Source organism: Rhinolophus ferrumequinum, chromosome 7 (assembly GCF_004115265.2).
Source record: "Rhinolophus ferrumequinum isolate MPI-CBG mRhiFer1 chromosome 7, mRhiFer1_v1.p, whole genome shotgun sequence".
Lineage (NCBI taxonomy): Eukaryota > Metazoa > Chordata > Mammalia > Chiroptera > Rhinolophidae > Rhinolophus > Rhinolophus ferrumequinum.
This window is the reverse complement of record NC_046290.1, coordinates 24,772,427-24,789,346: the sequence shown is the minus strand read 5'-3', so window position 1 is coordinate 24,789,346 and position 16,920 is coordinate 24,772,427. Positions and strand designations below refer to the sequence as shown.

General features: G+C 39.7%; 1 protein-coding gene across 1 annotated transcript in view; it reads right to left on the bottom strand.

Annotated features, from left to right (window-relative positions):
- Positions 1–16,920, bottom strand: part of WDR70 (WD repeat domain 70) — a 248,107-nt gene that overhangs the window by 18,221 nt on the left and 212,966 nt on the right. The window contains exons 14-16 of the mRNA XM_033110994.1: positions 5,539–5,639; positions 3,868–3,947; positions 1,756–1,872 (exon numbers count right to left, since the gene is read on the bottom strand). Coding sequence (XP_032966885.1) covers positions 1,756–1,872; positions 3,868–3,947; positions 5,539–5,639 — 298 coding nt within the window. The remainder of the gene's footprint in view (positions 1–1,755; positions 1,873–3,867; positions 3,948–5,538; positions 5,640–16,920) is intronic.

Below are 16,920 nucleotides of genomic sequence, written 5' to 3'. Positions count from 1 at the left end.
TGAGTATGATCCCTTCAGCTTTCATTTATGATAATCACAACCAAAGTAGAAAACCACTAAACCGCAACTTCCCCGTAACATTTTTACATAGAAAGAGACATTTTTGTTATCTATTAGTCGCTTAATTTACATAATGATACCAATATAGGAAGAATTACAAATACTTTGTCATGTATATACCTTAAAAAATTCCTCTGGCATGATCATTTGAAATTCAATTAACAAAAATAACCAATATTCGTTAGATGCTATTTTATCTTAGGTCTTACCATCTTCCAAGTAACTTGTAGGAGAGAAAACAAATAAGCTACACACACTGATTCACATTATTTTTCTGTACTGTAATTGCTCTAATAGACAGGAAGGGCAGGGGTTTGTTCCCCAAAGATCCCCAACATGCCTGGTCCTCAAAAATGTTAAGACTTTTTAGGAAGATTGAAAAACAAAACAAAACCACATAAAAAGCCAAATTGCACTAAAAGATTGACTTTATAAATCAAAATATGAAGAGACTAAATAAGGCAGGAAATAATTAATTGCCAAAGAATTTGTATGGCCAGTAATTATTACAATACTTAGAGAAAGGAGAGAGCTCGTCAGTCTGAGGTAGCTGAGGAGTCTTTAGGAAGAGATTAATCCAATTTGGGAAACCTCAGAAGACAGAGAAGGTTATTTTCAAAAAGCAGAATGGTTTCAGTACAAAAGTTTAGAAAGGAAAATTCAATGGGCATTTGGGGGGCAGGAGTCATATCTGAAAATCAGAATAGGAGAGAAGGGAGGTATAAAGCTCAAAGTGGTTAGAGTCAGACTGCAGGCGATTTTGAATCTCTGGAAATGCAACTAGACCATGGGAAGCTTATGAAGTTTGGAGGATAGTAGCAATATGAATGCTAGAGAAGTAGGAATAAAAGTTGTGTGTAAGATGAATGCAGGCAGGGTGGGGAGGAGAATGACTTGAGATAAGGTGCCTAGTTAGAAGGGTTTTTCAATAATATAGACCAAGATACTGTTTAGGAACTTTGATTAGGATGGTGGCAGAGCAAATGTACAAGAAATAAGACTGATACGTGAAATGTTTTCAGTGCTGAAGGAGCAGGCCAAACAGATACGTAGGCCCACAACTCAAGTTCAGATGAAGAATCAAGTCAAACGGTGTAGGCTTGTGAGCCCAGGACAAAAGAAAACGACACAGGTGATAAGATAAAATGGGTTTCCAGTAAAGGTATGTGCTGCACTATAGCTTGCTTTCTTTCTGGCACCGATTTTCTCAAAAACTCTAAGGACTTTTATTCATATGCTATGGAAATGGGCAGCTCCATTTTACCAACACAGAATGAAATGATGGCCATTTTCTACCTTGTGTGAAACCTAATCCAGACTGGATTCTGGTCAAAGTACCCAATGTTGCACATTAAGCCAACATTGAGATCAGTGGTTTTAACACTGGGTTCCCAGGAGGCCCCGAGTTCCACTGAGGTCACCTAAAGCGCTCAAGTGGGACACTGAACAGAAAGGGCTCTTTACATCAACACAGCAGCTCCATTTTTATCGGTTTTATGCACTGGGATTCTGTATCATATATTTAAGCAAAAACATTTCTGATGCTAAAAGGAAAATGTTTGAAAACCCCTTTTTAGTAACATCTCTGTGAGGACAAAGAAGCATCCTGGCCCCAAAGATCTTCCCCATGCTACACCAATCACCCCCTCCTGCCCCTCCATCCCTGCTGCAGGTCACTAGCTAGACCACAGTCACCTGGGCCTGCCACAGGAGGTTCGGGCTTGTGAGACTTCAGGGGATCCAGTCTGTCCTTCTCCAGCTGTTTCCTTGTACTCCTTTGGCGGGGCTCACGGAACATAGGCAAGGCATGAGCTACGAGAAGTCACATTTGAAAAATTTCATTATAATAATAACCCTTCCATCCAAAAACATAGCTGAAGCATGACTAATCAACAGATGAAATGGAAGTCATAATGACAGCCTTCCTCTAATAATAAAAGACAGTCTTACTGTAACCAATTAGCCAATTTTGTTTGAGACCAGGCTCATTGTTCACCTCTCCTGGCAACCAGTGGCACTCAGGAAATACCGTCAAATAATGTCACGGAAAGATTGGTGAGGCTCCCCATTTCCCAAACCATGGGCAGCCGTTAAACTTAATTTCTGTGGTTTTGAAAAGATACACTTCATGGGACTTCCTCTTCTTTTTTCTTATGGGACCCAAACGTGAATAATGCCAACAGCTTGCCTGTCCGCCCTGAAGTTTCCTCAGCTGCCTCATAAACACTGGAATCACTTCACACGTTTCTGAAATGTGACCACCTCTCAGGAGGAGTTGACAACACTGAGTAACCGGAAGGGAGGAGCACTTATCCCGCTGAAACTGGGATAAAGGTTGCCCTGAATGCACGGAGGTGCCTGCATGCCCTGACGTGGTGACTTAGTCCTACTTCTATATGGTAGACAAAACAAAAGAATTCCAAATCAAAGCAATATTTGTCTAATTACTATTGCTTGTTTACTCGGTGTCAGAATTAAATTTCAGAATATAAGAGAGGATATGAATTTAAAAGGGAAACTGATATTCGGGGAGGGAAAGGGAGAAGATTTTGGGGGGAGAATTAAATACCTCTTTTTTTTTTTTTAACCAAAAGACGTACAACAATAATTTCTTTGGATGCTTACAAGTAGATCAAAACCCCCTTTACAAGGGAAAACTCTTTCCAGGGCACTGGGTGAAGAAGGTAAAGAAACAATAAGAGTTTAAAAGGAACTTATAATATGATTGATAGAAATGTCTGCAACACCTCAAAACCGTTTCCAGTATCCCCTACCCTCTACCCCAACTGCTAGCCTCGGGCCAGGACCGTATCACTCACCAGTGAAACATGCCTGCTGTGAGTCAGGGGAGCTGAGAAACACAGCCTCCCGTCACTCTATCGGGCAACACGACACAACAGTATTTTTAGGAGGGGGAAAAATAGCTTTTCACTTCAAACGACTGGAGGAATTTAAGTAGGCCGCGTGTAATTACATGAGCTAGACTGGTTATGACACCAACTTTAACACTTCTGCTCTTGCAAAAAGTGTCACTGGATCTCTTTACTGATCAGAAGTTCCAAGGGAGTTGGTCTTACATGAGACCCACCATCAGGGAGAAAACCCAGCAGCACAGCGCCCCCTGGGCTCTAGACTGGACACTGTCCACAGGGGCATCTGCTAATGCCAGTTCCTCTAGTATCCAAGATTTCCTTTCTAGACGCGACCTGAAAGGAGTCTGAGACTATGGCTCTGGGAAAAAAATCTGCCAGATTAATGAGGTTGTGTGGCAGACCCAAGAGAAACCGCTCTGTCCTGGTAAGATTGCTGATCATACCCCAGGTAGTTAATTTTATATCTAAATATCCCTGATCAGTCTATCACATGGTCACAGAATTTCGGAGGGAGCTAAAGGAGACCCCAGTCTCCTCCCTCTCCTGATAAAGTTCAGTTGTTCAATATCACACTGCTAATGAGTAATTGAACTAGACAAATCCAGGTCTCCTGATTCCAAGACCAGCACTCTTTCTTGTTTATTCTTAGAACAGATTGTTATTCTTTAAAAGGCTGCTATGGAGTAATGCATTAGGCTCAAATAGGCTTTTCCGTTTTGGGTTGAAAGTTACATGAAATAACTGTCTCTGTGATGAGTCACAGAAGCTAACGGGGTTAGCTATCACATGACTCACAGTCCTGTCCACATTAATGGGATATTTTGTAATATACGTCTGACCTCTGAGGACGTCTCCTGTCGCCAAAGCCATGAGATCAATACCACACTAAAGCAGAAAAGAGATGTAGGACGTGGCGACCACGGTAACAACTTACGGGTGATGATGTAGTCCTGGGTGAGAGTCTCAGCTTGTTTCGCCTTCCGCTGGGTTTTAACCACGCATAATTTTGCTCCCCTAAGGAGGGTAAAAGCATATTATTTTCTTTACTTGGTCTTAGAAACAGAAAGTCTATGTTGAAAGCATCAGACGCTTTCAGGAACACACTCTGCACACCGTCTCATCAAGTCCTTGACTTTCTAAGGGATGGTCACATATGGAGCCCTCAGTGATGAGATTAAACGTATGGGAAGCAAGTCTGACAGTCAGTAGTTACTACTGAGTGAAAGGGTTGGGGAGGTAGCCGGGCAGCAGAAGGCTGGTTTAAAAAATTATGCAAGTAAAAATCTCAAAGAGATATTAATAACACTAATCAACCTTCTTACTCTAAAGGTCAGAGGGTTCAAATTTTAGTTTGTGTCTCAGATGAAAGCAATTTGGGTGGTCTACACCCCAAGTGGCATTTGTGCACATGTCAAATACAAGAGGACAAGCGTCTGGAACGGAGTTGGCTTGGCCGTGTTGCCAAGGGGCTACAGCCCAAGAATGTGTGGGATTAACCAAAAGGGTGCTTAGAACATTTTACTTCTCCTTAATTATCCCTTTCAGGAAAAGCAAGTACAAATAAGCAAATTTCTTAAAGATTCCAAGGATAGTGCTTAATAAATGAGTGCTATCAAATGGTGTTCATCGTTTTCTCAAGTCAAACAGACTCCGTCTCAAACTAATTATATCAGCATTTTTAATTTCTTCATTAAAAAAGAAATAAAAACCTATTTGTTCTTAAATACCACAATATGTAACTTTATTTTATAGGGCAAGGGTTCCAACCTTAGTCCAGAAAGTTCTGGAGGAAGATGGGGCCGTCTGCTTCCATTCAGAGCCAAATTATGGTTAATGAATACTGATTAATAAAGGATGGGTTTTTCTTTCCCTGTAAGGATGTGGGATCTCAAAACAGGATTATGGGGGGTCCCATGGAATTTAGCATGTGAATTTTAATACTAGCTAACCAAGGCTTCCTCTAAAGAAAGAGCTACTCAATCACTGTACCCTAACAGAGAAAAACAAAACCATCCTTTTGTGGGTGGTGACACACGGGCATCTTTGTGCCCAAGGAAAATGGAAATAACTGTGGGACTGACTGAGCTTCTAATGAAGTTTGCTGACCTTTGAAACACACTGCTATGCTTGCATTTGGGGTGGGCATGGAGTTACAAGGGGAAAGCATTTGTGCTGTCCCCTTCTGCTGGCGGAGAACCACCCTGCCAAACATCCAACTAGTATCTGATAAAAGGCCAAACAGACTAGCCGTTTCCATTTTGTGTAAGTGGTTAGTTCCCTGCTTCGTTAATCCCTTACATGCATCAGGGCTAATGCCACTGTCCAGGGTGGTATGCAAAGTGGGAAGACTTCCCCCCCTTGCACTCAACATTTCAGCTAAAGAACTGCAAATCCCCAGGAAACTTTCACTTTGAATTCTCTATGGATCAAGGGTGATATCCAAATCCTCTTTAGAGCACAATACTAAAAGTTTGAGGCTTTACTCTAGGCCAGCTGCATTTTCCAAAATGGTGGATCCCCATCAAAGAAGGAAATAAATAAAAGCAGAGTGAAAAAAAAGCCAGTTGCTGTCATCCATCTGAAACAGGCAATTCTTCTGAAATACCTCTGACTCTTGTTGGGGTCGTAATAGACTTTAGCCAGTCCATTTCCAGTTCCCACCATGATCTGATTCAGCTTTGGATGCCACAGGCAGCGGACCACACTCTGAAAAGGAAAGGCATGGCAATCAACTAAAGAGGCCAAGTAAAAATGGAAAAAATCCTGTTGGTACTTTGATGTCTAGCTTACTACACTGCGTATCAACCTGATGGTTACCTGTAACTTTTAGATCATACTCTTCTAAACCATAAGGTTCTATTCCTGAGGTTAAGTTCCATTCCACCACTTACTATCTGTGAGATACCCTGTAAAAAGAAAAAAGATGTTCCCTTCCTAACATCCTTCCTCTCTGTTCCTGTCAGCCTTGAAACCACTGTTAGTCTTTCCCAGTTCCACTGCCATGTGAGACTGGCATCTTGGAATACTAAACACACATAATTCAGTTCTGCTTACCACTGAAGGAGATTTAGATCTCAGTGTTTCTTGCGTTTACACACACAATATGTCCCCGTGGACAGCAGACTGAGGCCAGGTGGTTATTGTTTTTAGTACACAGAGATCCAAATCTCATAAAGCTGTTTCAAGAACAACACATATTTGTAGGCATTGAATAATATCTCCCTACCTATGAGATAAACCAGCAGGACAATAGCAGAAGTAAAACCAAGAGAAAGAATACAAAGATTTGACATTAGCCTGAATGAAAAGCTGTTTAAGAGAAAGTTCACTGGGAGTTATGATCCTCTGAATTCATTACTCAGGAGGCGAGTCAGTGGTGCTCTAGGGTCAAAAAGAACCACAGAGTTCTGAGTGAGAACGACAACCTGGTTTTAATTTTCGTCTGCAGGAAGAGGGCAGACGTGGGAGGGATGGCAGGGAGAGAACTAAGGGGGAAAAAGATGAGGCTAAAGTTGATTGGAAGAAACACCATGTGCTAGGTTCTGCGGATCTCACTGTGATGGAACAACAAAGGAGTGGAAATACCAATTCAGTGTATTAACAACTTACCACGCTCCAAGCAACGTGCGAGGACGAAGGAAAAAGGGTACAATTAGATACTCTGATTTTACGTTCTAATAGTAAAATGAAAATCGAGGAATTTGTCTCTTAAATCTACCTTGGGTTGAATTTCTTTGGTTTCTTCTCCCCAACCATCCCACTCTTTTGTTAAGACAGAATGTCTGAGAATCTCTGTAATTCCTTTCGATAGAAATTCTGGCTCCCAACTGACTGACATAAAAGAAAAAAAAAATGCCTATAGTTAAATGGCTACAAATCCTTCTCTGAGATAGCCGAGGAACAAAGGAGGAAATGTAAAAGAGTCTGCAAGACTCCTAATTCCTGCCTGACAATACTCTAGAAGAGTGGTTCTTAAAGTCTGAATGATGGAAAAGATTGAGATATGCTGTTGAGAAAATCAGATCATAGTGGTTGTGTTTTCACTGTCAGTAGGGGGGAAATGAAATTAAAAGAGCAGGTTTTCACAATTTAGGTTTTCTTTCCAAAATTTTTTTTAAATCTATGGTGTCTGCTACTCAATGCCTGCTAGCAAGTGCTAAAAGATACACACACACACACACATACACACACACAAAACACACACATATGTGTATATATATATATAAAATAGTGAGTGAATATTAATATTAACAGGAAAACTTGAACATCATAAATCGTGTGTAGTTTGATTTCTATGGGAGGATTATCACTCTTTCGTACGTATGTTTGTGGGACCTACTTTATAATGTATGCATATATAAAAGTCACATTTTCTCCTAATAAAACTGTGTGTCACTGGTAAAATAAAATTAAGTATATCAATAGTTCAAAGTCTGCTAAAGCACAGCCTGTCTTGCAGGTGCCCTGCTACTGAGAATAATTTGAGAACCATGCCTAGACCACTGGAAATTTCCAGATGGTCACGGCCAGATATACGGAAATATAAGAGTCAAAAACTTAACGTCATAACCCCTATCTAAAATAAGTTCATCCAAACCAATATTCATCTCCTTCAAGTCTTTGCTTAAATGTCATTGCCACTCAGATTGCTCTATTGAAAACAGTGTCCCACAACTCCCCTTACCTTGTTTTTTCTTTTTTTCATAGCAATATATCACCTTTTAACATAATCTATAATTCATTGTTAATTGTGCTTATCATCTGCCTCCTCCACGAGAACGTATGTTCCACACAGGCAGAGATCTTGGTCTGGTTTGTGTGGCAACGTCTCCTGAGTGCCTAGATTAGTTTCTGGTGCTCAGTAACTGTTTGCTGAAAGGATAAATTAAAAGTTGCAGTTCATCCAAGCCTAGATAGATTGCTTTGCGAGGCGGAGTTGGAGATAATTTTCAAGTTAAAATATTGCTATCTATAAGGAATAATTTTATTTGTCCCGATCATTATTATACTCAAGTATCCTACAGATGCAGTAGGGTTAATTTCCTCTTAATATGATCCTAAAAAGAGGGATGTGCATGAACCAGAGAGCAAGAGAGATAGTAAGAGGGGCTTCCAAGGGCCTTCGGAAATCTCAGCCACTCACAAATGACCCCAGGATAATCTTAAGGACATAGTATTAAAGTTATTCTCCTCCTTGGTTCTCCAGAGGTCTGGCTAAGTCTAAGATTACTGGTTCTCAAATACGTTTTCAAGTGAGCAGGGTGCAGAATTGGAAAAGATCCACAATGTAGGCCTGGTAAATTCCAAGACACCCAGCCAAATAGGCAGTTTCCAGGGGAGCAGGTTACTGTTACTCTCTCCCTCTACGCCCTGGGTGTAAATGTTAGAGAGAGGCAACTGCCCAGGCCAACAGACCAATGTCTGACTGCTTTCCAGGGAGTCCAAGCTCAGGGCACTGCACCTCTATTCCTGGGCATATCCTTTACCCTCCAGAGCTCAGACACACAAGTCTGGTCAGTGTAAGCACTCATGGAGAAGCACATTTATACTCCTTTTCACATGGATGCAAGCAGAAGGCAAATGAGACCCCTTGAACTAAACAGTCATTCCAGCGCTCCATCCACTGTGGCAGTGAGTCACTAAAGCAACCAATGAGGGCCCTGCGAGCAGCCTGACTTAGGCAAAGAATACTTAAGACTCAATTACCCTAAGACTAGTTATTAATCAAATAGTACAGGGATTCCAAAACATGGAATGGAGAAACGGAATTCAAAGTCAAAGGTGGGTGGGCCTTTTTTGTTTATTAATATTTATTGTGTGTGTTTAGCTAACCTTTGTAAACTTTGCAGCTAATGCGGCTCCTCACTTTGTCCTGTCAAGGAAATGCATCTTATAGCAGAGAGCTGGCCATCTGCCAAACCAAACAATCCTGGAGACGGGCGGCGAGGCTGGGGAACTAGCAGAGATGCCATGCTGCTAACTTGTCAAACATACATCCCAGGCTTTACTTAACAACAACGGGGCGCGTGCCTGCTAGAAGCCCATGGACCTATAAGAAGACAGACAGCTATAACTACTTGAAAGAGTGTATTCACTCAGTCACCCATTCACCTAAGACTTCTTCCATGCTCTGTTCTCAAAGAGATGCTTCTGTGACTGGGGGCTTAACACATTTAGACCTACAGACTTACTGAGCCATACAGCAAATGAAGGGCAGAAAAGATATCTGAATCAAAGGACCAGAGAAGAACGGCATGATGAGATCTACAAGAATCAAAGCGAAAGCCTTCACATTATACGATGAGTTGCAAGTGGCAGCAGACCACTGTAATGCAAAGAACGATATTCTGAAGTTAGCCTGCATGTTGTAACATATGGATTTGCTTTAAATTGATACAGCACTTTATTCTTACATTTATCTATCTCATCTTACCAAAACATGTGGGACCACTAATGGCTTCTTCTAGCTGCTTAAACTAAACTCCATTTTAGCACTAAATTAGGTCTAGTCTTTTAAACCAAAGCATACTTTCATTTTAGCATTATAATCTGGCAGTGCAGAGTAAACCCCGATCTGCTCCCCAAAAGTATGCAACTCTACCAGTAGCCGGAGAGAGACCGGAGTTGGAGATCATAAGCAAGGTGACAAGAAGGCGTCATAAGACTTTTAATGTGTTGGATATAGAGATCCTCTCTACAGAGACCAAAGGAAAAAAAGGTGGGCTGGGGAAGAAGAGAGCACTGTGTACAAATGGCCGTGTCAAAATTCCGAAACGGGAATTTTGGAATTACCCCTAAGCACAAGTAAAAAGGCCACAGAAAATTCCAAATAATTTATTTCTGTGGTCTTTTTGGTTTACTTTAAGTGTAATCATGGAAGCAAATAAGGAGAGGAGACGGAAACCAATAAGAGAAATAAATTTATATTTTAGGACATGGTGGGATGGGAATTATTAGGTATCTGGAACTTTATGTTACTTAATTGAATTCTCACAACAATACTACAAAATTAGTCATCTTATTCTCATTTCACAAGAAGAAACTGAGGCTTGTAGGAGGGTGGATAACTTTCTCAAGCTGACAAACTTGTACATAGAGGAGGTGGGATTGGGGGGGTAGGTGGGAGGGGTTCCAATGCTTGTTCCCTTACACTACCGAATTATGCAAAGTCCTATTTTAGAATATGGAAAGGAAGGGACGGCAGAGATTTTCATATCATTTCCAAACCGACCTAACCCAGAAGTAGAAATCTTAGCAAGTTTATATTTAAAAGCAGATGGTACTACTAAACTCATAAAGGAAAAAGCCTACCTAGCTACCCAGTTCGGAAATGTTACTACAAAAAAAATCAATGCCTGCGTAACATCTTGGGCGTCTGTAAAGCACATATCTAAACACTACCTTAATTCTACTTTACATGTGAAAAGAGACCCAACATCCTTCATAGTTTTATATCTGAAACACAATGATGATGAAACACTATTTCCTGATCCTTCCCAGCTGCTGACCCACACTGTAAACCAAACTCCATCTGGTTTTTTCATGTTTGTTTTTTTTATCATTAAGTATAAGAATGGATAAGCCAACTCAGTGATTCCTGGGGAGGACAAGAATTTTTCCGAATTTTCAAATCAAGAGCCTTACACCTGTCCGTGAAGAGGACTGTCCCGCAGCCTTGGAGACTTGTTAGAGGGGGCCTCAGGGTCATGGCCATCGCAGGACTATCGGATACATTGGAATGGCCATGTGTGTGCTGATCCCCAAGGCTGAGAACGCAGATCAAGATGTGAGTCCAAAGCAAATAAAAAGAAGGCAGAGGAAAATGGAAAAGTACTGGAGAAAGAACTTTCTTCCAACTGTCACAAGTTTCACTCACAGAGACAGAAAAACTGCTTCCCACATTAAAATATTGAGCCAGGGAGGTAGAAAAGTAAGGTGGGAATTCTTTAAACTTTTCCGGGCAATTTGTCCTGTCCTCCCAATGCCTTGCTTTTCCCAAACATGGATTATTTTGCAGCACACATGGGCCATGGGGCTTGCCCTCATCCCTCTAAGGTTCAGGAAACACCTAGTGAGTGGGCCTCAGTCTCCAATAAATAAGACTCCTTAACACCCACCTGATCTCCATGGAGACATCCCGCAAATGGAAAAGGTTCAAGACAGACATTTTCTCTGCTCTTCTCTCTAAGTGAGCATGTACCTAATCTATCCTTTTTCCTCCTCCACACTCCTTGAACTCCAAGAAACTTCCACCATAGAAACTGTCACTCTTTGCTGGAAATCTTCTCAATCTTCCTCCTTCCCTGCCCCAGATATTCTCTCTCTGATAAACCAGATAGACGCCCAATGGTGAAAAGAAAAAACGCCAGAGCACTTTTGTTGCTGCAGAAAAACCAAACAGGGAAAAGCATTGCTCTAAATATTTGGTAGAGATGCACAGATTCCACTTTTTAAAAACTGGCATCTAATTATCAAATTAATTCTCCTCAAACCTATGGAAAATGCATTTATTAAAATCAGTTCATTTACAGCCTATGCTCTAAAATTAAGGTAACCGCTAAAGCAGCAAAAATCTGGAATCTGGTAGTTGGACTTGGCACTAAATGAATCACATCTGTATCTGATAATAAACTTGCCTAAAGAATTTCATCATGAGAAAAAGTTCTCAGAGAAAATGGAAAGTCTCCTGGGTAAGAATTAAACACAATTTTCTTCATCTAATTCAAAACACTAAATTTTAATTTGGTCTAATCCCGCTATTTGAGAAGAATTTACAAAGGCAAAGAAAGTACAAATTATGATTAAAGAAAAATCTGGTAATTACTTTTATCAATGACAGTCTGGGAGCAGGAAACAAACAGGAGTCCACAGGGTGAGTGACACTGGTGGTGGGTCCCCTAAGGCAACTACCCCAGAGGCGTCACACCACAGTGATCCACTTAGAAGCTGCACTTACTGGAAAGCGCATTCTCCACATTCTAGCAGAGCTTGCCACTGGTGGGCACAGGATGTGCCAAGATATGGAGCCCCTCAGCTGGAGCCTCAGGCAAGTCACTTCCAGCAAAGAGTCGCCTTATCTGTTTATATCACATATTATCAACTATTATGACGACCAGGTTGTGAAAAAGCACGGAAGCCCTACCTAAGGCCACCTCTCTCAATCAAATCTACACAGACCCCGGCCCCTTTACTCTTCTTCATTTATCAGTAGTTAAAGATGGGCATAAAGATAATAACCATAAATCCTTTGTTTATGTGTATCAACAAAGCATAAATGGATAAAACTATTAAATACCTAACTACTAAATAAGAAATACAGATATGATCCGGTCTTGGAAATCAAGTATGTAAAACCAAAAAGGTACAGGAAAAGCTGAATCTTCGAAGGTGAACTATCCAGGATATGTAAAGCACTATTTATCTCAATATAGTATGGAAAGAGGTTTTATAAATCATACTCTTTTATTTAGCCCTTTGGGGGTGCGTCTCACAACCCCGCCTCATACAAGACACAACATTATCTATCACTCCAAAAAAAAAGGAGAAAACAGTATACTGGGATGTGTGTTAATTATAGACCTCTTTCTTCCCCACACTATATATAATTGTGAAAGTTTGGCCAGAGTTTTGATAGAACAGCTGGAAAACTTGTTACCAAAGATCACTCATCAAATTCAGGGTGAGAGAGAAGAAACTGTCACAGAAAATTCTACAAGACAAAGTCCCTTACTTGGTCTTCTATCAGTGAGAAGTAATATGGTGCTGCGCTTAGATAAGAGAGCAGTAGTCATTGTTGTACTGTATTACACATTACATAAAGAACAGTGTGTCACTTTGAACACCTTTAAACATCTACAACATCAAGTTCTCCTTTTTTAATATTTTATAGAGGAGTCAAGTATGTTTCTCCTTCAGGGTTATATTATCTAATGGCTGATTCCTCATCCAGTTTTGCCATCATGGCAATTATGTCTACATGTGTACAGGAAATATAGATAAGTTTAAATACCAATCAAATAAAACACCAGGCATTTGTGTAGAGAAAGGAAAAAACGTTTCTATTTAACCAAAAGGGAAATGCTGACTTTTTTGCTATTTTGAAGAACTAGAAATAAAAGCAAAACAGTAAACGGAAAATATTTCCTTGAAACTGCGGACACCAAGAAGTAGTAGATGCCTTTTAATATATAGCAAGGTTAAATGACACTAGGAAATGGATAAACTATTAAACTGGACAAGCCCTCCTTTTATTCTTCTTTCTTCTGCCTTCTACGATTTACGAAACCTGAAGCAGCATGTGATAGGCCTTTCATCTCACTGTAACACCCAAAATAAGATCACTGTCAAACAGATAATTATCGGAAAAGACATCTTCCTGTAGGTTTTGAATCTGGGCTCCTACAGTAAATATTATCTCAAAGAAGAGAATATTGAATAGTGAAACTAAATAATTGTACCTGGATTAGGAGTCTACTGGTTAAATAAGACTTTTTAAAAAGACTTGGGTTGAGAACAGAAATGAAGTGATAAGTGTATCAGAATTCGTCTTCCATCTTAAGGAAGAATAATGATTAGACTTTTGATAAAATATAGTGATAAATTCCAACAACTAATTTTTACTTCAAGGAAAGTATGTTTTACAAAATCGATCCAGGGCACAGATCACATTCATTAACAATATAACAATCAAATTGTATTCATTAAAGTTTTAAATTATGAGCAGTTTAACCATCCACAGTAAATATGTATTTCTTCCACTGAACTCAAAACAGCTATTTTTAGTAAGACTGAAAAAGGATCGTCTCAAGTTTTAAAGAAGCTGACAATTAACATATGTAATTCTTCCTTCAAATCTAAAATAAAACATTTATGCTCTGAAATTCCAAATTTATTTTTAAAACTATTACCAAAAAAAAAAAGAGAAAGTGGTAGGGAATAGGCCATGACAGTAAGTTCCAATAGAACATACTAGAAGAACATATAATAAGAGGTAATGTAACATTAACAAACATATTTTTGCCAAACACCTACTATGTGCCATGTATTATGCTAAGCATTCTAATGTCCGTATCACCCACATGGCACCGAGGAGACTCTCACTCCAATATGGTCACTGAAGAATCTAGAAATGGCTTAGAAAAAGAGTATCAAAGATAACAGAAGTGTTGAGAAAATACACCACAAGGAAATGTGAAAAACAGTAACAACAACAACTAAGTGTGCTTCCTTTAGACAGGAGAAGACTGAATAGTAACTTTATAATCTTCAAGGAAACAGAGGCTGTGGAGCAGCTGTTCTCCAGCTCCGTGAGGACGAGAGGTAAAGGATGTGGGCCCTAGGCATGAGAATGCGCGGCTACAAGGAAAGGAAAAAGATCCCATGGCAAGGGATTTCATACGCAGGAATGACCTCTCTAGGGGGTTGTAAAAGTCAGTCTAATTTTCATATAGGAGATCTAAGCTGCAGTGCTCAGGTGGGCAAGGAGACAGACTCTGAGAGATCCTATTGAGAAGCCGAGCAGAGGATGCCTGATGCCAGATGGCAGCTAATTAAGCCATAGCCAGCAGCTCTGCCTGCGGTGTAGCTATGTCAAGGGGACATACCACCAAAGTGAGAGGTGACTCACACGGGGATTGGTGACATTATTTTATTTCCTACAATATGAATATCCCTGCATATGTGCAACAATCTTAGAAGCTTCCTCCCAGGCACATCTGCTGCAATTTGTACTATTTCATTATGTGTTTTCCAGCACTGCTGTAATTTTTTTTAATTAAAAAAAGACACCAAAAACTCCAGATTTTGGGTGAGACAGAGGAAACACATTTCACTCAGTCTCTCCCTCTGAATACAGTTATAAAACGTGGACAGAGGCGTGGAACACCTATCTGAGGACTCTGAAGAGTAAATAGTAGAAGGTGGATCGGGGAATGAATCCAGAATTCAAAGTATCACTGAAGCAGCAGTGAGTTTACCATTTCCCCCACTCTGGTACTCCACTCCCCCACTAAAAAAAAAAAAAAAAAAAAAAAAAAAAAAAAAAAAAAAAATCTGTGATGAACAAAATATCAAAATTCTACCTAAGGACAGTATCAGACTGAGTTTTCCTTTTGCCTCAGGCTTTAATACAGCTTGGCAGAGCACTGTTACTAATCCCGTTTCTACTTCAAGTATTTGTGTTTTCTGCATCACGAATTTTTTGCAGTAATTTTCTTTTTTTTTTTAATGTTGCATTAAAATGTTATTTATCTTAATTACTGAGTTTTCTGGCTCCTCCTTAAATTTTGTGCTTGAGCCTGATCCTAATCCTGGCCCTGTCTCAACCTGTATCTCGCTCTATTACACAAAAATTAGCTCAAAATGGACCACACCTAAATATAAAACATGAAACTTTTAGAAGAAAATCTGTTTGACCTGCAGTCAGTCAAGGAGTTCTTAGATGCAGTACCACAAATACATTCTATAAAATTAAAAAACTGATAAATTAGACTTTATCAAAATTAAAATCCTTGCTTCATAAAAGACACTATTATGAAGATTAAAAAAAAACAAGCAATAGTCTGGGAGAAAATATTTGCGAATCACATAGTCTAAAAAAAAATTGGTATGTCAAGTATATAAAGGACTCGCAAAACTTAACAGTAAGAAAACACACAACCTAAAATGGGCAAAACATTTAAATAGGTACTTCACCAAACATGATATGAAAATGAAAAATGAACACATGAAAATATTCACCATCACTAGCCATTAGGAAAATACAAATCATCAATCACCATGATGAGATATACCACACCATACCTATTAGAATGTACGAGTATAAAGTTAAAAATGCCAACAATACAAAGTGTTGGTGAGGATGTGGAGCAAATGGAAAATGAATACACTGTTGGCGAGAATGCAAAATGGCATTGCAACACTGAAGAATGGCTTGGCATTTTCCTATGAAAATAAACAGACACTCACCATATGACTCAGCCAGCCTACTCTCAAGTGTTTAACCTAGAGAAATAAAAACTTATGTTCACACGAAAACCTAGGCTTATTGCAGCTCTATCTATAATCTCCAAAAACTGGAAACAATCAAATGTCCTTTAACAGATAAACTATGCTTTATCTATACAGTGGAAAACTACTCAGCAAAAAGATGGAACCAACTATTGATTGACACAAATGACCTGGATGAATCCCAAAGGCATTCTGCAGGAAGTCAGTCTAAAACAGTTAACTCCTGTATGAGTCCACTTACAGGACATTCTTGAAAAGGCAACACGATATAGTGAGAATAGACAGGTGAATGCCAGAGGTTAGGAGTGAGAAGAAGAAAGGACTAGAGTGTGACTACGTAAGGATGGCACAAAAAAGTGTTTTGGGGGTGATGCAACTGTTGTGTTTGCGTTGATGGTGGCTATGTGAATCCATATATGTGTTTTTAGAATCACAGAACTGTCCACCTTAAAAAGAGATCAATTTTACTGTATAATTTTTAAAAATAATAAAAAAGAATCAGCACTAAACTAGCTCCTGTCGTTTTTCCTACCTAAAACATTTTAAGACTTGTAAGGCAGATATTAACAGTTAAACCACCATGAAATCTGTGGTTTCTTTTCTCTCTATTCTCTCGTGCCTCTTCTCCAAATGCGGGAAATGACTGTCCTGGAACACCCATAGCATGATACCTTTAGGTGCAATGAGAACGGAGAAGTCATTGATTCAAGTCTTACTGATACCAGCCTCGCCTCCCCCTTGGACACTGTGAAGCTACCTGAGTAGGGGACCCCAGCGGAATTCCCGTTACTATTTATATTGAGCTCTGGTATGGATGCTGCTTACTTCAGAAAAATCCCAAGAAAGGGTTTAGTAATCCAACTCACAAAAGCAGCAAAAATACAATATTTTTTTTAGTCCAATGGCATCACTTTTTTTTCCGTAATTAAAGAAAATACTCCTACAGAAAGTAGTACTGACTGATCACTGTGCTTTTTGG